General features: G+C 41.6%; 1 protein-coding gene across 2 annotated transcripts; it reads right to left on the bottom strand.

The window, feature by feature from the left end:
* Positions 1-341: 341 nt before the first annotated feature.
* Positions 342-24,112, bottom strand: LOC108920592 (immunoglobulin superfamily member 10-like). 2 transcript variants are annotated; one of them, XM_018729467.2, is made up of 8 exons: positions 24,083-24,112; positions 13,121-13,313; positions 11,714-11,925; positions 11,414-11,543; positions 10,758-11,148; positions 5,630-9,823; positions 3,333-4,233; positions 342-2,945 (listed from the first exon to the last, which is right to left on the bottom strand). In XM_018729467.2, the coding sequence occupies exons 3-8, from the start codon at positions 11,890-11,892 to the stop codon at positions 1,031-1,033; spliced, it is 7,710 nt and encodes a 2,569-aa protein (XP_018584983.2). In that variant the 5' UTR covers positions 11,893-11,925; positions 13,121-13,313; positions 24,083-24,112; the 3' UTR covers positions 342-1,030. The 2 variants fall into 2 exon arrangements, with proteins under 2 accessions (XP_018584983.2, XP_029113950.1); XM_029258117.1 differs by lacking the exon at positions 24,083-24,112 and having other exon boundaries at positions 13,121-13,502.
* Between the last annotated feature and the right edge of the window lie 361 nt (positions 24,113-24,473).

The raw sequence follows: 24,473 nt of genomic DNA, 5'->3' as shown, positions 1-24,473 counted from the left end.
TAGCTGTATGGACTTTTTCATATAACCTCTTTACTTTGACTATGGCAGGAAAGACGGGGGATACATAATGCATGTCGGTTCTTAAAAGTGAAAATTAAGCTGGAATGGGTTATGCGTATTTCTAAGGCTAAGATATGGCTAATATATCAACACCAATGTAGTCCATGGCAAAAATTTCTCATCATCAGATATTTACTCTCAACATTTAGTTCATGGCATTAATTGTAGCAGATTTAGAAACATTCTGTAGAGAGCTAAGAGCATATTAATGAATAAAACCAAAGTATGAACATAAATTATTCTAAATTAATTATATTTCTATAATTATTAATGCTGTTTTAGTAGAGTGCTACTCTCAGCCTGAAATATAAATAACAATGAAATATTGCCTATTAAGTTTTCTCATTAAATCAGCTCATTAGTAATTTTGTTAGGCACAACAGGTATACTAAGATTTTGAGGAATCAAATTTATATTAATATTAATGAACTAACAGCAATGTTTCATATGATACCAAGTCCACTTTAGGATAAGAGTCTAGAGAAATACAGGGTTTGAGGAATATTCCTTGAATGTAATGTAACATTGAAACAGCAGTTTTTGTTTTGATCCCTGAAATAGTTTTGCAGTTCTCTGACATCACATTTTTATGCCAGCACCATCTTATTTCTGATAGCATTGAGAAAAAAGAAAATACTTTTTCTGAGAATTGTTGCTGATAGAAAAGGAAATGATTGAAAAGTAAGTAAATTTGCTATCAAACTAGGAAACTTAAAGGGGATCTTTTTAGTTTTATGGGAATGATTGAATACGAGGAATTGCAAATTCAAATGTAATTTCTGTATTTTACCAATTTTTTTATTCCTTTCCCTAACAATATGGCTTTCTGGTTCGTTTACATTACCCTTACAATTACCCTTTTCATTCAGTTTTTTCTCAAATACTCTAGCAACCAAAGATTTTGTCTAAACAGTATTTACTGCACTGACCTCCGCAGTTCCTTGGGCAACTAGATATATGTCATTATTAATCAAAATACACGTAAGTATGTCATTTTAGAGTCATTCCCAGCAATATTTTTAGCAGTACATTTGTAGGAACCTGCATCTCTAGTGGATGGGTTCTGAATGATTAAAGAGCCTCGAGGGTGAAGATACTTGTTGCCAAAGAGCCTAGGCTGATTGTTTGCCATCAGTTGTGTCTTATCAGGCATCTCCCAGATTACTTCTGCCTTAGGAATGGCAATGGCCATGCAGTTGAGCTGAATTGCCACACCAAGCCTGGCATAGGTAATTGGGCCAGGACCACTGGTGATACGAGGTGGATACGCAACAACAATCACTGGCACTGTCATCAACGAGGCTCCATACTCATTCATTGACCTGCAGATGTACGTGCCCCTGTCGTAGATGGAGGCTTGCTGGATGTTGAGGGTTCCATTCTGCAGTACTGCATAGCGGCCTATTGTCTCCAGCCGGGTGAGGACCATACCACTGGGCAATGTCCAGGACAGCTTGGGTGGTGGGTTGCCATTGGACAGGCAGTGGAGCTGCAAGTTCTCCCCATAGATGATGCTCACCAAGGAGTTATATTTATTGCTTATGTCTGGCTTCTTCCCCACCTCCAGTATCACACTTCGCTCGCTATGCCCAGCCTGGTTACGGCCAACGCAGCGGTACATCCCAGCCTCCGAGACTGTGGGATTACTGATCTGCAGGGATCCATCAAGTCTGTGGAAGTATTTTGAAAACTGGACCCCACTCAAAAGTGTAGACCCAGTGGGAAGAATCCAGGCAATTTGTGGGGGCCCTTTTCCTTCGAATGAACAATTTAGAGTCATGACCTTGCCAATGGTGAGAGTGATGATGTCAGTTTTTGTACTCTTCAGTTGTGGTTTCTTCACTTCAGCATGCTCTCGCACATCCAGGTGGACTACTAGCCTGGCCTCCCCACCTTCATTTCGAGCAATACAGGTCAACTCTATCGATTCAGTTTTCCTCAAGGCTCGGACATCTAGAGTACCATTGCGGTGTACTGTTATTCTGCTTCCATAATACGGTGCTGGAAGGACTATGTTCTCAGGTAGGATCCACAGAATTCTTGGTGTTGGCATTCCCTCTGCTTTGCAGTTCAGCAGTTTGCGTTGATCTCTATAAGCTACTTCCCTGACTGTGTTTACTGCGCTCCTCAGTCCATTGATGGTGGGGGAAGAGACAAGCACCTCTATCCTGTTCACTTTTCGGTCCTGTCCTGCAGTGTTCCGAACCAAACAGGTGTAGTTGCCACCGTCAAACCTCTGGACCTTCTGGATAACAAGAGTCCCATCATTGTGTACCTGGTACTTTTCTGAGAAGGATGGAATAACACGATTAGTAGGTGAGAACCATGTGATGGTTGGGCTGGGTTCTCCTTTAGCACTGCACCTCAGAGAAGCGGAATCCCCATAAGGTACTCTTATAACGTCATAAGTTTTGTTTCTGATGACGGGAGAGGCTGTCACTACTTTAACGTGAACCTTCATCTCATCCTTCCCAATTTGGTTCTCAGCATAACAAGTATAGTCTCCCTCCTCTTTCATTCCAACATCATTAAAATAAAGGGTTCCATTTCTGAAGACAACATATCTTCTGGTGCGAACTCCACTGTCATCAGACTGCATGACACTATTCACCATGGTTCCATCTGGGAGACCCCACCTGATCTCTGGGTTGGGAAGGCCAGACGCGATGCAGTCCACTTTTAAGTCTTCGCCATAAAACACTTTCTGATTAGCCAGGTGCTTGTACTCAATCTTGGCTGGCTTCATCATGACACTAACCTTTAAGAGTACATAATCATCTCCCATTTTGTTTCTGGCAACACACAAATATTCTCCCTCATCCTTTTCTGTTACTGTCTCAACTGTCAGAGTTCCATTGCTGAAGACTTTGATCCTAGGATCAAAACTGCAACACAAAAGAGAACAAACAAAATTTTAATTGTACTCTGCTGGACAAAAAAGTTGTAATTATCATGAAAATATGCTGCAAACTTTAAAACCAAAAAAAGCGGAATGACATAAAATAGTGAGCTTATATTCAAAGTGCAGACTTGGTTTCTCACGCAGGATTTTAGAGCATGGAATAATCATTATTAAAATTGTTTTCTTAGAAATATATAATAAATTACTGTCAGAACAGCAGTTAATCATTAAATACCTCAGATTAACACTGGACACCTTGTTATAGAATTATTGAATACAGTAAACAATATAACAAAAACTGTGACGCAAAGCTGATATGAAATAAAGAGATAAAATATGTCAGGGGTTTTATCATATTTAATGAGCATACCTGTAATGTGCATCCACCAACTTCTTGGATGGGATTCTCCAAATAATTCTGGGGCCTGGATCTCCAGAGGCAATGCAATTGAGGCGTAGCTGCCCCCCATAGGTCACATCAGTTCTCTGTGGGGAAGCAGAGGTGATTTTGGCTGTGGATGAGTTTTTCTTCACTGTCAGAACGACGATCCTCTTGGACGCTCCCATGGCATTGTTGGCCATGCACTCATAGTTCCCAGCATCCCTTCCCGATGAGCTGCGAATGTACAGCGTCCCATTGGGGAACACAAACAGGTTGCCACTGACAAACTGTGTAGGGCGGACCTGCAGTCTGTTGAACAGAACCCAGCGGATGCCGGGCTGCGGGGCACCCCTGGCAGAACAATGGATGTAGGCCGCCTGGCCCTCTGTGAGAGTAATGTTCTCCTGGTGCGGCTGCTCGATCACAGGTGGTAGGGCTGTGATATGCAGTTGCACAGACAGAGTCACTGTTCCAGCTGCATTACTTGCTGTGCACTGGTAAATCCCACTATCTGGGTGACTGGCGGATTTAACTGATAGAGTTCCGTTGGCCAAGAGCATGACCCGCTGGTCTATACCAGAGGCCATGCGCAGGGTGGTCCTGTTGGGTAAGACCCAGGCTATCTGTGGGGCAGGGAGCCCCTGAGCTTGGCAGTCCAGGCTGATGCTCTCCCCAAGGTTCACAGTCACATCACGGTGCTGGGGCTGCAGCAGCTGGGGCTTCTGGGCCAGAACAATGAGGGTGACAATCATCTTATCCACACCATACTGGTTCTGCACAGTGCACAGGTATTGCCCGCGGTCCTGAAGCTGTACTCTTCGGATTACAAGTGACCCATTTGGATGAACCTCAAACCTGTGAATCCTTGTGTTCATCGCAACCATGGCCCCTGCATCGAAACAATATACATGGAATTATGCATCATGTTCACTTCTTACAAATGTTTTCTACAGTACAGGAAATTATTTCTGTTTGTTCACACTTTACATTATTTCATTTTTCACATGCTTTTCTCCAAAGCGACTTCCAATGAACACTGTGTCGTGTTATCAGCTGTATCAGCCCCAATGCTAGATACACTACTTAAAATGAGTTACTCATCCATACAGCAGTGAAAATATAAAAAGTAAACATAAACGTACAACGTAACGTGTTCAGGGTTAAGTTGTCATAGTTTGTTTTCACTTCTTGCAAATTATAATTTTTTTGTCTGCAGCATGTACTGTTATAATAATATATGATAATAAAGGATCAAGGCAAAATAAAATTTCTGATGTAGGAAAAAAGGAAAAAGACAGTGGACAGATACTGATTTACTAAAACAGAGGAGACAGTAAAGGACATTACAGTGGCTTAATTTTGTTCTTCACAGCTCATAGTTCACACAAGGAATATCATTTAAAAACCTGGTCTCAGTTTATGTTGCTAGCTGCTTATGTTAGTGTTTTTTTTCCCATAATTGTCTGAAATAGTGATGACGGACTATAATAACCTGAATAATTTTAATATGATTTACCTGAAATTGCAATTCATGAAGTTTGTGCTGAAATAGGTGAATACAGTATTTACATGCAATCCATACCTTCTCCAAGATCACTTTTTTGGTCAAGATGGAAAAAGTGTAGCAGCACTGCAATATGCAACTAACTTAATTTGCTGAAAATTCTGAATTATTTTTATTCCTTTTTCCCTGTCAAGTGACTGACAAGTACCATCACAGAGTGCATGTGTGTGTTTGTTATTGATGGCTTCCGCCTGGCCTCCGTGTTCAGCAGGAAACCGACAGGTTTTGGTTTCAGATGGTGTCTACTGCCGCTCTATGTGATGCCACACTCCTACAGCTCCCTGCTGCTCTCACTGTTGGCTAAGTCCATTTTTTACGCTGCTTTCTGTGTTTAGGTAAAATAAATGCTGGCATCACTTTCTAACAATACAATTTCAGACTTCACCTAGGGAAATGTGCAAATTGTGTCTCAACACAACACAGATCATTGGGCCTGGGTGTTAATAGAATGGAGTCGTTTGCCAGTAATTGCTAATTAAAATGTTTTAGCTGTAATTACAGATTCTCTAAAAACTCTGCCTTCTTTCACTTTATACATATCTAAAAAAAGGAATAAAATTAAAAAAAAAAAAAAAAAAACACAGAAAGTTTAAAAAATAATAAATCCCATTAATTTTCTCCAGATATAAATATAAACAAAAATATAGTTTAGGCACAGTTTTGAAAACATAAACAAAAGTAAGAGCCATACTTGAACACGTAAAAGAGTGAAAATTCATACCTGTGGAAACTTTAGTCCAGGACAGGAACGGCTTTGGTTCCCCAACAGTCTCACAGGGTAAAACGACATCCACCTCGGCCTGAACTGACATTGTACGCAGGTCGGGGGTACTGATCTTGGGCCTTGTTCTTTGGATAGGTCTGTCAAGATGTTGCTGTGGCTCATGGGACACACCCTGAATGACAGCGATATGTGGGAAAGCTGGTGCACTTGGAGGTCTGGTTTTACCTAGTCGTGGCTGAACCGTGGGTGGGTGAGACATTGCTGTCCTGGAGGTACTTGTTAAAGCACTGGTTGCTGTCTTCTTCACAGATGGGGACAAGGCAGTGGTTCTTGCTGCTGCTGTTTTTGGAGCGATTGACATGACATGGAAAACTGAGCCTGGTTTGGAGTTTACGGAGTTGTAGAAGGTATTCACAGTTGGCCGAGTCATAGCAGGGGTCCTGCTGAGGTCAGACCTCCCTGGGACGTTCCTGTTTGGATGATACGGGTACCTCTGATCTACACTGGGTATTCTTTCCTGATGCCTGTCTGGAATGTAATTTACTCCAGTGTTTCTGAAGATGTGATGTGGTCCTGTTTTTACACGGTTGGAGTCATAGTCTTGGAATGGTATACTTAGCTTTACTTTTGGAGTTGTTGCTGTTATTGTTGTTGCTGGTGAGATGCCAATTTGAGGATTGATCACTGATAATGTAGTCCTTGTTGCAGAGTCTGTTGACTGAGTTATTTGTGGCGCAACTGTTACTGAACTGTTAATCGTTGCAGTTGTAGAAAAAACATTTTCTTCTGTTGTTGACGGTATGCGTGACGTAGGAGCAGTGACATTGAAAATTGTACCACTGCTGGACATTGTGCTAAAAACAAATTCTCGATATGAGTTATCAGAGATGAATGGGGGTTTGGTTGCTACTAGAACCTTTGTATTTTTCTCGGAATCTTCAAAATTACTTGCTAGAGTAATGCTATGTATACGTGAATCTGATAATTTCGTGACTTGAAGTTGGATATCTGTAGAGCTTCTTGGGGCAACAGAGGACAAAGGCAGAGGTGAACTTTTTTCATTGTTAAGTGACATTCCTGTATAATCTGCATATTTATTCTTATTATCCACTTTGATGACATCTTTAATCACTGAAGCTTCCAGTTCTATGGATGAACGTTGTTTGGACTTGACAGGACTTACTGTGATGTTAATATCTTCAGCAGCATTTTCAGTTTCAGTCTCATCAGATGGTTTCTCTGTTGAAACAGTACTACTTGTAAAATCTTCCTGAACAGCTGCCAGTGTAACAGTTATGTGGTCTGCCAGTGAAGCTGGAAATGCCTCAGTGGGCTCTTTGTCCTCATTCATCTTCTTGAGCCCTTTTACAACACCCACAGAAGCCTCTTGAGTCACTGTGGCAAATGTTGGACTTGTGACAATATATGGTTGCTTAGTGCTTGATCCAACAGAGTTTGGTGTTTCTGAAAACACAGTGGATTTGACAAAGGCTTTGGATATTGAGTTAATACTATCACGATATAAAGAGTCAGTGTTTTCAATCTGACTCATCTGATCTGATGACGCCTGGTGGTCAGCTGGAGAAACAGCGTTTGTGGCTTTTGCTAATGTGGCTTTGGCTTCTGTTGATGTTTCTACTTTATGAGAAGGCGTCGTGGTCATAACTTTAAGTACGGATGCCAAGGACGGTCTTTCTCTGGCATGAGGCAACTGTGCAGACGGCTTAGAATTATGCGGCCTCATTCTTGTTCCGTTTGGTCTTCTTCTGCCTCCAAACCTCCTTCTCAAATTCCATGGCTTTCTTGAGTGAGATCTCAGCCCTTCAGTACTAGTGGGTTTGGTAGTTGGAGCAGCAGTCGTTAGGACTTGATGAGACCTATCCTGTGCATCATAGATGCCATTCTTCTGTGTAACATCAGGTACAGCTGTTGTGTAGATATTTAATAAGTTAACTTTTGTAGGGCTGTATACAGTTTTTTTATAATCAACATTATTTGTAGTCATCCCAGTTTGTGTAGTTTCTCTTAAGTCTTCTGTGGTAGGAAGTTCATTGCTGTTTGATGCTGGACATCCGTCACATGTTGGAAGTACTGTAGAAATGGAGAAAGTGGGACTGCTGTGTAATGTACTGCTCTTAGTTTTCCAAATAGGCACACTTTGTGTTGTATGCAAATAGTTTGGATTATATTCCCTTACATTTCTCTCTGTGACAATGTCATTAAATTCTTGCCAACCAGATGTGGAATGAAAAATACTACTACTAGCTGTTGGAGCACTCAGGTCAACAGTAATTCTCGGTTCAGATATTTGATAAATGCTGTTACTCAGTGTTTCAGTCGGTGGTGCGTCAGTAGCTATTTGATGCTCAGCATTTTGAGTTACAGTTTGTAATGTGAATGTAAAATGCTTTTCCTCTTGCAGGCTTGTGAAACCAGCAGAAGAGCCTGAATTTGATTTGTGATTAAATACCAATTTGTTATGAAGTTTTTTCATCTTTGTTGGGGAACTAGTTGGAACTGAACTGGAACTGGTTTCAGTTTCCGCATTTGTTTTCTCGCGAATTTTTGCCAAAATATTAGCCCACTGCTGTGGGTCTATCTTTTTGCTTAAGATGTTAGTCCTTCGTTTAGAGCCAGCTGCATTTTTTCCATATTCTTCTTGGAAAACTTTCTGATTTGGTTTTCTACGCATGTAAGGCCGTCTCCAAGTTTTTCTTGAAGGATGTCCTTGAGGATTGGCTTTCTGACTCCTTCTTTTGTTTAGCAAGTTTGGTTGACTTGAGGAAGATCTCTCCTGAATATTACCATCCCCAGATGCCTCTTCATCTTCCTGCAGGAAGGATTTCACTTTAGTGGAAGCACCTGAGGCAGACTGGGGCCTCATAGGAAACTTTCTCAATGGCCGCACACCATGTCGCCTTGTAAGAGTTACTTTAGTAGCGAGTAAATCTACCCCATGTTGGTTCAAAGCCACGCATTTGTAATATCCGCTGTCAGTAAGCTGACTCTGACTTATAAATAATGTCCCATTTGCAAACACAAAAACCTTGGATGAATTTGTTTTAAAATTCATCACCCTGTTATCGGGAAGAATCCAGTTTACTTCCGCATTTGGCATACCGGAAGCTTCACATGGTAAAGTAATGGGTTCACCAACAAACTTGCTTACTGGGGAACCTCTTTCATCTCCTGGTGGAGGATTTGAAGATTCCTCAACAGCTAGCCGAAAAGGAAGAACATCAAGGTCATGTGGCACTTGAGCAAGGCAGTAATACATGCCTGAATCTGTGTGGTGAACTGATTTAATCACTAGTCTACCAGTGCTGGACACAGAGACTCTATTGTCTGAACTGTTGTATGGCGCAACAACCTTGGAACCATTCGGAAGCATCCATTCAATTAGTGGATCTCCAGAACTTAGGACATTGCAATCCATTTCAGTCACACTTCCCACAACTGCAGTCAGTGTAGTCCTGGTCTCATTTTTAAATTCTATCAGGACCCATGTCTTTGGTTGCACTCTGGTCATATCTGTCTCTACAGTTTGTGAAAAAAGTGTGCTGAACATTATCTTGACACTTTTACCAGTTGACTGCTGTCTGTTCAGCTGTAGCTTAACCAGTGACTGCATAAGCCAAGAGGGCTCAGATTTCATACTGGCTCTAACCCCTGTATAGTAAAAAGCATCTCTTTCCATATTTTGCCTGTATCTGTAACTTAACTTTGGTTCTTTACTCAACATGACCTCTCTCTGCAGATACACCGGAACCTCACTGTAATATGCAATGAGCTTCCATAATTTTTCATAGTTTGCACGATCAACTGGACAGACGAGGTCCACAAAGAGTGTCATGTTTGCAAAGATCTGTTGAGTGTTTGTGTAGTTCCAAGAAAATGTCATAGGCTCTCTAGGTTCACTAACCGTACAGTCAAGGTCCACCTTATTCCCATGCTCATCTGATAGGTTCAATGTGATATTTCCAAAAATTTCCCTGAAATCCTCCAAGGGAAAAACATCACTGTCAGTGTCCTCAGAAGTTGAATTGCGGGGTTCTGAACTGATAATGGGACCCCTGCATGTGAGTTCCTCTTGTTCCAAGATGTCTTTACTCTTCAGATGCTTTGGTGAAAAACATTGTGGACACTGCTCCCCATTTGGGTAGGTTTTATCTTTCTTACACTTCAGCACATCTGTGGAGAAGGGAATATGCTCTAAAATATGATACAAAAATAACCACCTACATTTATACATCACCAGTAACACCTGAATTATTGCTTCCAAGAATGTTTCTTTTCCACAAAGTAACTTCTAGTCCTCATAATTTTACCAATTTAGATATAGGGATATCTTCTCCAAGACATTCTGATTAGAATCTTTCTCAGCAGCATGGCTCTTCTTGAGACCCAGCATATGAACCATAATGCTACTTGCTTCCCATATGCTGAGACTATACAGGTGAGTAATGTGTGAGTACAGGAGACAGCTGGTAGTGCAGTGGTTAGTGCTGCTGACTTTGGACCCACCGGCTCAAATTTCACTTCCAGCGGTAGTACCCCTGAGCAAAATACTTATCCTCAATTACTCCAGTAAATTGCGCAGCTGTATAAATGGGTAAATAACTGTAGGTAGACTAACACTGTAAGTTGCTTTGGTGAAAAGCAATGAATAAATGTAATGTTTAGTGGAGCAATTCAGGGTACATATCTTGCATACTTCAGCTGGAAAGGTTCTAAGCTACCTATGACCTCATGTAAATCTGTGCAAACAAAAAGCTGAAATGCACAATTTAATTAGAATTTCAGTAAAACAGTATCAGGTGCAAGGGGGTGTGGTGCCACAGCAGGTTTGGCCAAGGCCTGCTCTGTGGTGGGTCTGGGGTTCAAGTCCTGCTTGGGGTGCCTTGCAGTGGACTGGGTATGCCCCCCCCCCAAGCCTTGTGCCCTGTGTTGCTGGGTTAGGCTCCAGTTTACTGCAACCCCAGTTGGGACAAGCAGTTGTAGACTGTGTGTGTACTATTAGTTGCTGCCTTTCAAGCTTTTACTATTATAGCACAATTACAAGAGTACTGATGTAGTAACCATCTGAAGGACATGGCGTTTCATGTGGATATGAATGACTTTTTACCTGAAGAATGTGAGCTCCAGTTAAAGAACCATTTCATCCTGCAGTCGCAGGACCAAGGGTTCCCGTGAATATAAAGGCTCTCCAGCTGTGGCATGCTCTCTAGCATCTCTCTGGGGAACGTGGAAAGCCTGTTGTCTGAGAGGTACAGGGACTTTAAAGTGGAGAGGTGGAAACGCTGCAGGAGTGAGAAGGTGCTGAAGGTCGAGGGGTGGAGTTGCTGAATGTAGTTCCCCTCCAAATTGACTAGTCGAAGGGCAGTCAGGCCTTGAAAGGCATCCGGGTGGATAAACTCAATTCGGTTGTGGTCCAGGTGCAGCCTGCTCAAGCTTGAGAGCCCCAGAAGAGTTTGTCTTGAGATCAGTCTAAGTTTGTTGTAACTCAGTTTGAAGGTCTGGAATATAAGGAAGAAAAACGTGATAAGAAAAATATCCTTTGTAACTATTTTGTAAATGTGAGCGGCTCAATGGAAAAACACATTAGCATTTAGGTAAGTTAAAAAAAACTAATTTAAATATACATTAACATATCACATACATCTTCCTAATATATATGTGTAATTCTTTTGAATTATAACAAGGGCAAAAAATTTCTAATGACTTCAGTCTTCAGGTAAAAGTTTTGTTCATGAAGGTAAAAGCTTTGTTCATAAACAGTACCTGCAATGATATGAGATCTTTAAAAGCTGCATTGGGGATACTGTGTAGATCATTTCCATGCATCATAAGAAGTTCCAGTTTTCTTAATCCAGCAAAAGTGCTGGCTGTGATCCTATTAATGGAGTTAAACCTGCAACAAGAGGGCACGCTGCAGTTGCATACAAGTGAATTTATGGTTATGCAATGAATGTGACTTCAAATAGTAACACATGTTTATTTTTGCAATTGCCAGCAGACTGCTTCCATTTACATAATTTGCTCATGTGGGATCCCCACTAAGGATATTCCCGCAGTTCTTACCCCAGATTCATGCGTTCCACAAGTGCAGGTACACCAGTGGGGACCGCCAGGAGGGACCTGAAGGTGCAGTGCACCTCCGTGGGCTGGTAGCAGGCACATGGTCGCGGACACGCCACACCTGGGTCTGGCAAGGTGACCGCCGCAAGGAACAGCAGGACTGTGGTACCAATGTGTCCCATCTTCACCTGGGTGGCTGTGAGACCTTCTCACAGCTGTGCGACACAAATGCAGACATATTCACAAACATTACATCAACTCTTGATTATTCTGAGTTCATACAACTTCTACTCATAAAACAGTAAAAACCGTCAAACTGCTCTGCAAGTTATAAGAAGAGCAAGATGATGACTTATTTTCCATTTGTAATGATGTAATGCAGAAATTAGTGTTCTGTTCCTATAAATATGACTTTAATTACCAGGTGGACTTCAGTTACCAACATGTTATTCAAAATTTACAGGAAGAAGTTAGGAATCATGCAGTATGAAGTCATCAGAATCACAGGTACTGCTCTTTCAGTAGGTGAGGCAGCTGGTAGTATAGTGATGAGAGCTGCTCCCCTCAGACCCAAAGATTGCAGGTTCAAATCCTGCATGCAGCTCTTGGGTCCTAGAGTAAGGTCCTTGCCCTGAACTGCTGCTTCAGTAAAAGTGCCCAGCTGCATAAATGGGTGAAGTGTTTTAGGTAGCTTAATACTCTGTGTCACATTAGAGAAAAGTGTCAGGTAAGTGAACAGATGTGACTGTCTTCCATCTGCTTTGTGACCAGCTGGTAGCATAGTGTGTAGGGCTGCTGCATTTGGACCCACAGGTGTGATTCCCACCCTGAGCAAAGTACTTACCCTAAATCGTTCCAGTAAGATCATCCACTTGTACAAAGTGGCAAATGACTGTGACTTTAAATTTACTTACCACACACTTTTCTCCAAAGCAACTTCCAATGAACTCTTTGTAGTGTTCTGAGCCCACACACCTTATTCACCAAGGTGACTTGCACTGCTAGATACACTATGTCACTCATCCATACATCAGTGGAACATGAATAGCATGTCTTTGGACTGTGGGAGGAAACCGGAGCACCCAGTAGAAATACAGCGCTACTAACTGTGCCACGGTGCTGACCTTAACATTGTAAGTGGCTTTGGAGAAAAATGTCAGCTAAATGTACTTTGCATGGGAAAATGCTGCCACACTTCTCCGAAATGCGACACGTCACACGGAAAGGCTGAACTTCTAAAAAGTGTCGCCTACTTGTGAAAAAGCGGCCAAAAGCACCGCTGTGTGGAGCGATTTGCTCGCAGTCCGTCCCGCCTTTCGCAATGAGGGGAGTCCAGAGGACAGCGAGAGGAAGGGCTCCACCGGCATTGGGGACAGTGAGTAAAGGCCGGGAAAGCGCCGGTTACTTTACCTGGCGATCGCGAAGCGCCGGGACAGCGACACCGGCCACTCTGACCATGGTCCTTCTTCCAGCTCGCAGCCGCCCTACACGCTCCTTCAGCTGCTCCTTCAGCTGCTCCTTCAGCTGCTCCTCGATCACTTCTCTGCTTTTGAGCGCATGAACAGAAGACCCACCGGCCGACATCAGCAGCAGCGTCCCACTGCTCTCTCCGTTGAAGCGCGTCAAGTGGGTGGAAAGGAGAGGCGCAAAAACAGAAGAGTGTAAAAGAAGATGAGGTTGGAGAGCTGGGAGGGAGAGAGAAAGGACGAGGCGAGGCGAGGCGAGGCGAGGCGCTCCGTGGGAGGGGAGCCTCCTGTGACTGAGTCCTGCGCGACCTCCTCGGCGAGAGATGGAGCGGAGACCCCCGCTCTGCTCAGCGCACTTGCTGACAGGGCAGGGCAGGGGAGGGGAGGGGAGGGGAGGGGAGGGGAGGGGAGGGGCCGCTCTTGTGCCTTAACTACTCACTATTACCGTGCTGTGCACCGAGGCGCTACCACCTCGTCTTCCTACTTCGGTTAACCCTTCTGTAGCTGAGCCCTTCGTCCAAGGTGCCTTACAGTAAATATAGCGACTTTATTTATACTGCTGCATCAAGAAGCTTGCGATCATTTTCACATGATTATTCTCACTAGTAATTAAACTGATTCTTTTAACCGATTATTCCTACTCTCTGGGTTTATTCTGCCTTAGTATCAAATGTGAAATATTTTATTATTATTATTATTATTATTATTATTATTGAGTCAGTTGCTCATTTATTTAATTAATTGTTAATGCATTTATTTATTCATGAACAATGACCACTTGTCTAGTGGAGGGGTGGAGAGGTCTTGACCCTTTTAGAGAAGCAAAATCCTGAACAGGAGCCCATCTCATCACAGGACATTCATACACACACTTTATTATTATTATTATTATTATTATTATTATTATTATTATTATTATTATTGTTGTTGTTGTTGTTGTTGTAAAGTCTACTAGAGCAATTTCTGCAAAGTGTTTGGTTTTGCAAGGTACTTTGAATGAATGCAATAAGAATCACCTGTTGTACAAATGGACACAAAATTGCAAGTTGATTTATCTAATTTAGAAAATTAGATTAAACAAGGGGATTGGCTAAATAATTGTGACTTTGGAATAACTTTGAAAAATGTGAAAAATTACCTAGAAGTGGTTCAGCAATACAGGTCCTGCAACAATATTGTAGAATGCTCTTCAAAATTTGCAAATAGAATAAACACAACAATTTTTCACAAAATATTACATTTGCATTAACTTAAATGTCTGTGTGGGTTACCTTTAAAATATTCACTACAAGCCTTTATATGATATTTCCACAAACTAAAGAAAAAACACACAAAGCTATGTTTCAAATCTGTTGCAGCATGTCTGGTAGTTGTTATTTTACACCACCGTGCTCATACCTAGCTAATACCCGGCTAACCACTATACCCTGATACAGTGTCAGTCACTGAGGAACATAGTGTTGTTTCCTCACAAAATCATGGGAACAGTTCATTAATCACATAAGAAACAATGAACAAAACAGCTGTAAAAAGACAGTAGGAAGCACAGTATTTAGGAATATAACCTTGCAGTTTAAAGGTTTCTGGTTTGAATCTCCTCCTGCTGTAATACCCATGGTTAAGGTACCAAGGTGTCATGAACTGATACATTAAATATACCCTGTTGTACAAATGGATAAATCACTGCAAGTTGATTACACTGTAAGATGCCTTGAAAAAAGGAGCCAATTTAAAATAAATAAATAAAGTAAGAAAGAAAGAAATAAAGAAACAAATAAATAAATAATACTAAAAGCACACTTTAAATATCCTAGAGGAAACCAATGTGATTCCAGGTAAAGGATCCAGATATTTGAAATGTGTGTAATAAATTTGACCATCCTCCTGTCGCCTTGGGAAGAAATTTAAACAGCATTCAGTTTTATCTTGTCTGGTCATCAGATATTACTCTGGATTATTGATGTGCTTGGTTGTGACTACTTCCAGAACCCCCATGCTTTCAGTGGCATTCAGGTTGGCATAAAAGAAGAAGAAGAAGACGAAAGACACCAGGTGTTTTGTTCAGTTTTTTATCATGAAGTTTAGTACTGTCAGGACATTCAAACGCAAAAATGTTGGCAGTACGTAGTTAAAACATTCTTATGCAGTATTTATCTCTATAGATTTTGAACACATATAGTATGCATATGATATTTTCTCTTCAAGTTGTTCTTTATCTCGAAGGTTTGAGGTGGTTTTCTGGTTCGTTTGGCATCTTCAAGATACGCCACCAAGGCCCTGCTGAACCTGCTTGGTAAAATCTGTAGCTGCCGCTTATACTGTGATGGACACAAGTGTTCCTCAGAACTTGGGTAGCACAGTGGGACACAAAGTTTCAAAGATCTAAACCCAGAAATATTCTCTGTCAATGAGAGTTCATCACGGATGAACACAGGATGTGCCAGAGAGAAAATAGTTCTAAATTGGATTACTAAAGCGGGTATAGAAATGGAAATCAGCAAATTATTCAAATGAATTATAAAGCAAAATTCTGAAAATAAAACAAATTTATAATTAAATTCTGGATGCTAGCTATGATGACTAAATACTATATATTATTGGTTATTTGTTAACTGTGGATTTGTAAAGCATAAAGGCTATACTGTATCTTTAACAGTTAAATAATGAGTATTATATATACAGTATGCTGTTAAATACTGTATGAGCATTATGCAGTAGTATTAAATTTCTCTAAAACCGAATCACAGGGGTATGATAAAAATGACTTCCCATCTAGTATCACGGGACTGTTGTGAGTATTGGTTTCATTTTAATTTGGATCTGAGGTGGTGAACCAACCTAAGGACCACCATCTAAGGACCTGGCTAAACAAATATTGTGGAAACGTTTGCGCTTGTAAAGTGTAGAGTGGGAACGCTGTCAGATTAGCTCAGTGCAGAAGGCCTTCTGTTGCTGCAGAAATGCCAGAAAAAACCGCACACTATTGTGACTCATGACTGTTGGTGCATAAACATAATAAAAAGTGAGTGTAAAAATCTGTAAACATAAACATTCCAAGCAATATTTTCATAAAAAAAAAAAAAACAAGTTCTGTCATAATGTTCACATATTGCTTTAGGTTTTGTAACTTAAAGAGTGCTTAGAGTAAATACACACACTGTCCAAAACCACTTGCCCCAAGAGGAGTTGCGGTGAACCTGAGCCTACCTCAGCAACACAGGGTACAAGGCTGGAGGGGGAGGGGACACACCCAGGACGGGACACCAGCCCATCAAAAGGAACCCAAAGCAGGACTCGAACCCCAGATGCACCAGAGAAGAGGAGCTGGCCAAACCTGCTGCGCCACTGCACTCTCCAACTAGATACACATTTACATAAAAATACCATACTTTTTAAAATAATACTTCAGAAATAATATTGTTTTGGGACTTTGGGAACTTGGGACAATACATGCAGATAGTGTGACTTGTGACTGGCATTCAGGCATTTAAATTCAGGAGCCTTTTGTTGAAATAACACTGGGCGATATCTGATATATTTATAGAAACCCTGTAATAAAATAAGCTGGAAATTTCCTATAATATATTGAGTGAAGGGGGTGCGGCGGCGCTGTGGGTTGGACCGGGTCCTGCTCTCTGGTGGGTCTGGGGTTCGAGTACCGCTTGGGGTGCCCCGTGACGGACTGGTGTCCTGTCCTAGGTGCGTCCCCTCCCCCTCCAGCCTTACGTCCTGTGTTGCCGGGTAAGGCTCCGACTCCCTGCGACGCCGTATGGGACAAGCGGTTCAGATGATGTGTGTGTGTGTGTGTGTGTGTGTGTGTGTGTGTGTGTATATATATATATAGAGTGAACAAAAGGAACATATACTTTAAAGACAACTGCCTGAATGCACAGGCCTCAGAGGTTTGTGTTGACATGCAGTAAGAGTGCATCATACTCAGGTGGTTTCATTAGTCAGACGGGACACGGTAAATAGGCCCTGCCGCAGTGTGTCCGCATGAGGACCAGTGACACATCCGGACAAAGACAAGAGTGTTCTCATGTGTTTTTGCAGAGTGAGGTGGGTCATGTTTGAGAAGGGCTAGTGCTACCAAAAGAACATCATCTAGAAGATCCTTGTTTGCATCCACCCAATTCAGTGTCTTGTCAGTCTGGTTCCGTAACCCAGAAATTCATTAAATAATAATAATAATAATAATAATAATAATAATAATAATAATAATGCCGTTTTCTGTCTAGTAGCAGTGTGCAGGTCTTTGACTGTTCTTCATACATGGGGAGTTTTAGCTGTGCTCTAAATTTTAACAACTTGTTTATTATGTTTGAAAAAACAGTAGTATTTCGCGGGGGGGGGTGCAGTGGGCAAATAGGTTTGGCCGGGGCCAGCCGTGTGGTGGGTATGGGATTCCAAGTCCTACTGACGTCCCATCAGGGGTGTGTCCCCTCCCCCCCCAGCCTTGCGCCCTGTGCTGCCGGGTTAGGCTCCGGCTCACCGCGACCCCCGCTAGGGACAAGAGGTTGTATACATAGTGCGTATGAGTAGTTTTTGATTTAATTATTTAGCTGATTCCTCTCTTCAAGGTAGCCTTCAATGTCTAGTTTGTACAGTTCGAAGGTCTGATTTATTTACCAGTTTATACAACACTGCGCTCTTACTGGAGCAATCCGGACTAAACGTTTCTCTCAAGGACAATCACCCTTCTTCTGAAAGAACAAAAATGTAAGTTAATACATGACAAAAGGTTGTTTTTGAAATTATTTAGCTGATCTGACTTCATGTCTGTTCATGAGTGGTAAAATAGACCCAGCTGGTGCTTGTTTCCCCCTCACCTTCCTGCAAGGCCCTCGGGCCATGGGTTGGGCTGTGGTCCAGGCTACTGATCCCACCACAGTCCTTTCAGCTGCATTTGGGTCTGGCAGCTTGTCTTAGTTCATTAACTGTGACATCCCTTCAAAGGGGGGCACTGTGGTGAAGTGAGTTTGGATGGGTCTGCTTTCCGGTGGGTCTGGGGTTCGAGTCCTGCTTCGGGTGCCTCGTAAAAGACTGGTGTCCCATCCTGGATGTGTCCCCTCTCCCTCCAGCCTTGTGCCATGTCTTGCTGGGTTAGGCTCTGGCTTGCCTTGGGATAAGCAGCTTCAGCGTGTGTGTGTGTGTGGTCTTTGACTATGGTATTCAAATCTGACTCATAATATGGCTGCTTTCTATGCTCTTCTATTGCCCCGTTGTTCAGTATTTCACTGTCCTAACTTGACAGCATGTTAGTACTGTTCATTTCTGATTCAGACTAACTTTTGGTTAGGTTGGCAGGTAGTATATTGAGTTTTTAACAACGCGTCTTGTCCCTTTGCAGAGGTGTGTGGTGCATTTGTAACTGTGTGGTGCTGCAACACGACTGTCCCAGAAGTTTGTATTTATATGACTCATCAGATGAACTCAGCTTTACACCTTTACATTATAAATTTAACTTGTTTATGTTTATGTCTCTCCAAAAATGCAGGTTCCTGATGCAGCAGGCTTCCATGAGCGTGTACCGTACTGTAACAACCATCTTGTCTGTTTTGAATCATCAGCAGTTCATGGCTAGTGACTGTGAACTTCCTGAAGAACTGCAGTCATGGGAGAGCAATAAAGATGACAACACTGCGATATTATCATGCCAGAAAATGTCCCATCTGGATTTATGATTACAAGTACTTTGCTATAGTCCATTCAAATATAAATTCCTCTTGGTTTGATATCCCTTGCATGTGAATTGGATGAATTGTGGATAGAAGTCATGCGACTGAGAAAAGCTATGTAAATGAACTAAAATATATGAGAATAAGGTTTTTATATTAGATTAAAAAAGAAGTTTTGCAGTTGTTAATTATTTTGGTTTCTTTAATATATATTCATTGAGACCGTCACAATTAACTCCTTTAGTCTGTGTTGGTCAAAGTAGGTGATGTATTGGAATAAATGCACACCCTGATCTTTCTATTCAACAAAGTTATAATTTCCCTCTTGTAATTTTTCATTCATATTGATTGGCATGGTACATTTTCTAAACATGTAAATAATGGTATGGGGTGTGGTGACGCAACGGGTTTGGCTGGGTTTTGCTCTCTGGTGGGTCTGGGATTCGAGTCCCGCTTGAGATGCCTTGTGACAGATTGGCAACCCGCCCTGGGTGTGTCCCCTCCTCCTCTGGCCTTCCGCCCTGTGTTGCCGGGTTAGGCTCCGGTTAGCCGCGACCCCGCTTGGGACGAGCAGTTTCAGACAATGTGTGTGTGTGTGTAAATAGCGGCACAAATATATTCATGTCTGCAGATTTGTGACTTCTTTGTGGGTGTCTAATGAAGCAGAGAGACTGGGAGGGAACTGTTGGTAAGATTGCTATACCCTAATAATGGTTGAATCAGGGAAGGGAAAAGAGCCCGAGCATTAATTAACCACATTACTCATTCAAACAAAGCACTGAGTGAGAATTTCCAGTTCTAAGAAAAAAAGGTGTAATACACTTAGTAATTACTGTCCTAAATGGATTGAAATACAAACTCTGGGCTTTGACAGTCTCTAATTTGAACAAATAAACCTTTATATGACCAAGGGCCAGTAAATGGTTCTAATGGCAAGCTTGCAAACCACCGTATTTAAGTAAATCCTGCTGCTGTGATGCCGAGGCATCAACAAGCCTAGGAATCAACAGCAATCCGCAGTGTGTTCATGAAGTCATTAGGATAGCCTTCAAGTTCTGATATGATTACTCCATTAAATCAAAAGTGTGCATCAAGAGCTCTCTGACAGTATTTCCTCAGGGAAGGAAAATAAAAAAAAGAATACAACTTTTTAACACAAGCTGATTGTTATGATGGAAACCAGATGATGTTAAAGGTGAAAGGTGTCTACAGGGACCAAACCAGTAGCATAGAGGATAACCCACACACCGACCGTACTTCAGAATAGAAATGAAAAGTACATAATATAAACTGATGCCCTTTTACCCCTAAAGCCTATTTTCCATCCTTAAATACGATGAAGTGCTTTAATTAAAACTATAGAGGTAATAGGGGATTATTCATGCATCTAAAGCAACAGATGTTAAAAATTCAAAAATATGCATTAATTAAATGGATTTCTTGGTTATACTTCTTAATATGTTGATATACAGTAAATGAATCTGTAAAGGTTTCAGAGAAGTAATCAATACGTTATAAAACATTGTGTACATTCCATGCAATTTGTTTCCACTTGTTTCCAGATGTGTTCGCAGATGCTCACTGTTTGAATCAAAGCACAATGGGAAGTTCACAGCGAGATCCCAAATTGGAAAGAAGAGCCTTTTCTACAACTGCTATGGAAATAAGGTGCTCCATCCTCCAGGTTTATCTTTGTTCTGGTTGTGTGTCACAACACACTCTGTATTACTGGCCATTAACTAGAACACCACTTAAGAAAAACCACATTAGCCAGATTAATGCAAGTTAACATTAAAGTACTGTACTAGGAAAGCAGTGTTTGTGCTTGGAAAAGTCTGTAATAATTAAGGAGCAAATGAGAAAATCAGAGAAAAATCACATTGAAACATTACTGTTGAAGGAGTTGGGGTTGACATATGTCCTCCCTTCTTTGTCAAATTTGGAATGATATTTCAGGTGTTGAAAGCAAAAGCCTAGAATAGCAAATAATGTCAACAACCGCTTGTTCTAAGTGGGGTCGTGGCGAACTGGAGCCTATCCCATAAACACAGGGTGCAAGGCTGGAGAGGGAGGGGACACACCCTAGATGGGACTCCAGTCCATCACAAGGCACCCCAAGCAGGGCTTGAGTCCCATCCCCAGCCCCATCCCCAGCCCCAGCCCCAGCCTCAGCCCCAGCCCCAGCCCCAGCCTCAGCCCCAGCCCCTCCGCACAGCGGGCACCAGCCAAACCCACTGCGCCACCACACCCGCCCAAGCCTAGGGTAAGTACTTTGCTCAATAGTATGACAGCCAGATGTGGGAATCAAATCTGCAACCATTGGATCCAAAGACAGCAGCTCTAACCACTTATGCAAACAGCTGTCCCTTACTTTGCATATCCATGACCAATGTCATTCTTGTTTGCTGTGTTGTTTTTTATACTGTATAAAGCTGTCTAATGTCATCAGGTCATCAGTTATTAACACTTTCTTTCTTCTTGACCATAGTTTTCCCATGATGAAACCTGAAGAGGTCAGCTGTGATAACACCACTCCATGTTGACAAAAGACTGCATGCCATGGTCGATGTGACGTGACTATGTGAACCTGAACATTAAGTTATTAACACTTAGCAACAATGTTGTAAATAGCTGTAAATTATTAACTTTAAAGTGTTTTTTTTTCTTTTAAATTCTAGAATGTTAAGAATGGATGGGCAGGAGTGATACCCCAAGAGGTTCTTTGTACTCCCTTGCTTTTCAGTTGGGAGTTTTTTGTTCCTTTCCGCCACGGACAGTAGGCTTACCTCCAGCTTTAGTAATTACGTAGTTTTTGTAGTAATTTAATGTATAGCCAACCTTTAATTTGTACTATGCCTCTGATCCTTTGTTCAGTGCTCTGTGTCACAGTGTGAGAAGAGCACTCTATAAAAATAAATTGAACTGAATTCAATAGAGGATGAGAATCAGTGGCCTTATTGGATTATCAGGTCAGGTAATCATTTTAAAGAAGTTAGCCTCTAAAATCCTATGTAAAACAAAGAAAACAATAATGGTGGTAAATGAAACCAAGTCAGGTAGTATATATTGATTTCTGTCATTGCTTATCACAGAATATCACATGAAGACTTCCATAAGTTTTATTTCATACAGGTCTGTCTTATTGGGTAAGTAAGTGAAAGTGGCTTAACATTATAAATTGCTTTGGGAGGAAAGTCTTCTTCTTCTTCTTCTTCTTCTTCTTCTTCTTCTTCTTCCTCTTCTTACCAAATTCAATGTGAGAGGTGTTTCTTGTTTCAGTTCCATTTTTTTCACCTCACAGGACTTTATGAAACCTCATTTATATCTAGAAATCACCAAATGTATCACCAGAGCACTGAAGAGTGAAAAAGTAGTTCCATGTGGTGGAAAAAATGCTCCTCGCTATTGCGGTGCATTGGAAGGCAACACCAGAGGGTAGTAACACAACATGTTGATATAGTCGGCATACTTTCTTTTCATATACAGGACTCGCACAATTTCGGTGCAGCTGGGCGACACTTTCTTACATCATGCTTGTTGCTACTGGGGCTAGACTGTTTCTTCGAATGAAGTCGATTCGCTATATCTGAGTAGCCACCATGATCCTTTGGAAAATAAACATGGCGAACAAACCCTCCAGGATGCAGATGGTTTGCAAATGTGTGATCTGGTTTCACAGCGGATGACACCGAACTGCGCACTTCGATATTCTCAGTGGTGCTTAAATTGGCTTGTTTTATTCACTTTTCCCAGGTCCATGTAAAGGTTTATCCTACTCATTTAATATGCAAGTGTCACAATATGCATGAGGACACACAGTTTTGAAGAAACCACAAAATGCTCTGACAGACTTTTGGTTGAATCATAGGATGTTCAGAAGGCAGTGGACACTGTTTTGTCTCACCTTTAGCTCTCTATTCCAGGTTTTTTACTTCCACAAATGAACAAAAAAAAAAAAATACAAAACAGAAGGTCAGTTTTCTGTGCTGTCAAATTCATCTCACCTGGTAAAACACTTCTATTTCAAAATTACAGATTATTAGGAATGTCCCAGCTAATGACCTGGATAACAAGTTCTCTAATACGGCAAGTAAACCATTAATGCCCGAAAAAGCTTAATGCACTTCGTGACGTCACTAATTCAGTACTGATTCAAATTCCCGAAGAAATAGCTTGCCTCAGTTTTCAGCCTATATGCCAATGGAATATGAATTTTCCGTTCATCTACATGAACTCATAATCTATAGTAGCACCCATGTCCCATACCTACATTTTCCTTTTTAGACCGAGAAATGCAGAGCCAAGCAGAAAACAAGGAGCACTTTGTGTGCCTGAGCAGAGCATAGCTCTGTAATGACACACTTCAGCTGTTGGTGTTCCCCACAGACACTGGCCAGGGTACATGTCAATTAGTCCAGTGGTTTTTTTACTGCAGCTACAAGTCTCAACTGGAATCCATGGCTCATGGCTCTTTTCTTCCTACATCCATTCAACTGCATTTAAATACATGCTATTTTTTGCTAGTGGCAGAATTTAGGTTGTTTCTTCTCAGTTTCTTAAGCCTTTGGCTATTTGGTTTCCTACACAAACGACAAAAATCCATATAATCCATATAATAATCCATATCTACATAACTCAAATCATCCATAATGTTAACCACTTTTGTTTACTGTTTGCTTTGTATGCAGAATACCTCATTTTAGAGGAAAGTATTAATGCATAACAAACATAACGTTAAAAAAAAATAACTTGACACATCCATCAATAGATAGCCTACATGAAGATCATAAAACCTGATGTCTGAACTCTGACAATTTGATTTTTTTTTTACCTCTGAGAGAGATATCTGCATTACTTATTTTTATTAGTATATGCAGTATGCAGTTTAAATGGGAAATTCTAAAACAGAATGCAGAACATTGTACCACGTACAGTAGGGTAAGAATAAGGCTGTGATTATTGCTACATTGCTTTAAATGCCCTTCCACATTGGAAGGCAACAGCCTTATCTGACATGCTACACTCTACAAAGTCACACACACACAAATCATCTGAGACCGCCTGACCCAGGTGGGGTTGTGGGGACACACCACAGATGGGACGCCAGCCTGCCGCAGAGCACCCCAAGCAGGACTTGAACCCCAGACCCACCAGAGAGTGGGAAGCAGCCAAGCCCGCTGGGCCACCACATCTCCCTCCCTAGAAATTAAACATTAAAAATACAGTACCAATACTGTCACCATGCAGGTTGGGCTGTTCTTGTCTTCTTTTTGCTTGCTTCATTATTAACTGTCTTCATCCTTGTCGGTCCACTTTCACTTCTGAAATACAGTACAGGGCTTGACCCAACGCATGAAAGCACAGAGTATGCGAAGACCATTTTGAAATACACATTAGTCCTAGGACATAGATTCTTTTCAGAATAGTTCCAAGCTGGGAGGTTGCTGGCATACACCTTCTCCAAGACATGAAGCCACAAATCCACATTCCTGAGTTTACTTCGCCCGGGTCATAAGAATGCACGGTGGCGTGAGCACGGATGCATGGATCACGAAAGCACTGAACTTCTCTAAGAGACCTTTGGATTCTTTCTTGAAATATGATACAGGAGGTTAGTCA

This window comes from Scleropages formosus, chromosome 14 (assembly GCF_900964775.1).
Source record: "Scleropages formosus chromosome 14, fSclFor1.1, whole genome shotgun sequence".
Taxonomy (NCBI): Eukaryota; Metazoa; Chordata; class Actinopteri; order Osteoglossiformes; family Osteoglossidae; genus Scleropages; species Scleropages formosus.
This window is presented reverse-complemented; position numbering and strand designations above follow the sequence as displayed.

What these genes read in the sequence shown, in the direction of transcription:
- LOC108920592 (XM_018729467.2), bottom strand. Translation starts at nt 11,892, where the DNA reads ATGGGACACATTGGTACCACAGTCCTGCTGTTCCTTGCGGCGGTCACC. An exon ending in AAGATCTCATATCATTGCAG is followed by an intron (nt 11,149 to 11,413) that starts GTACTGTTTATG and finishes CTTATATTCCAG; the next exon opens with ACCTTCAAACTGAGTTACAA. An exon ending in CTGGACTAAAGTTTCCACAG is followed by an intron (nt 4,234 to 5,629) that starts GTATGAATTTTC and finishes GTTTCGATGCAG; the next exon opens with GGGCCATGGTTGCGATGAAC.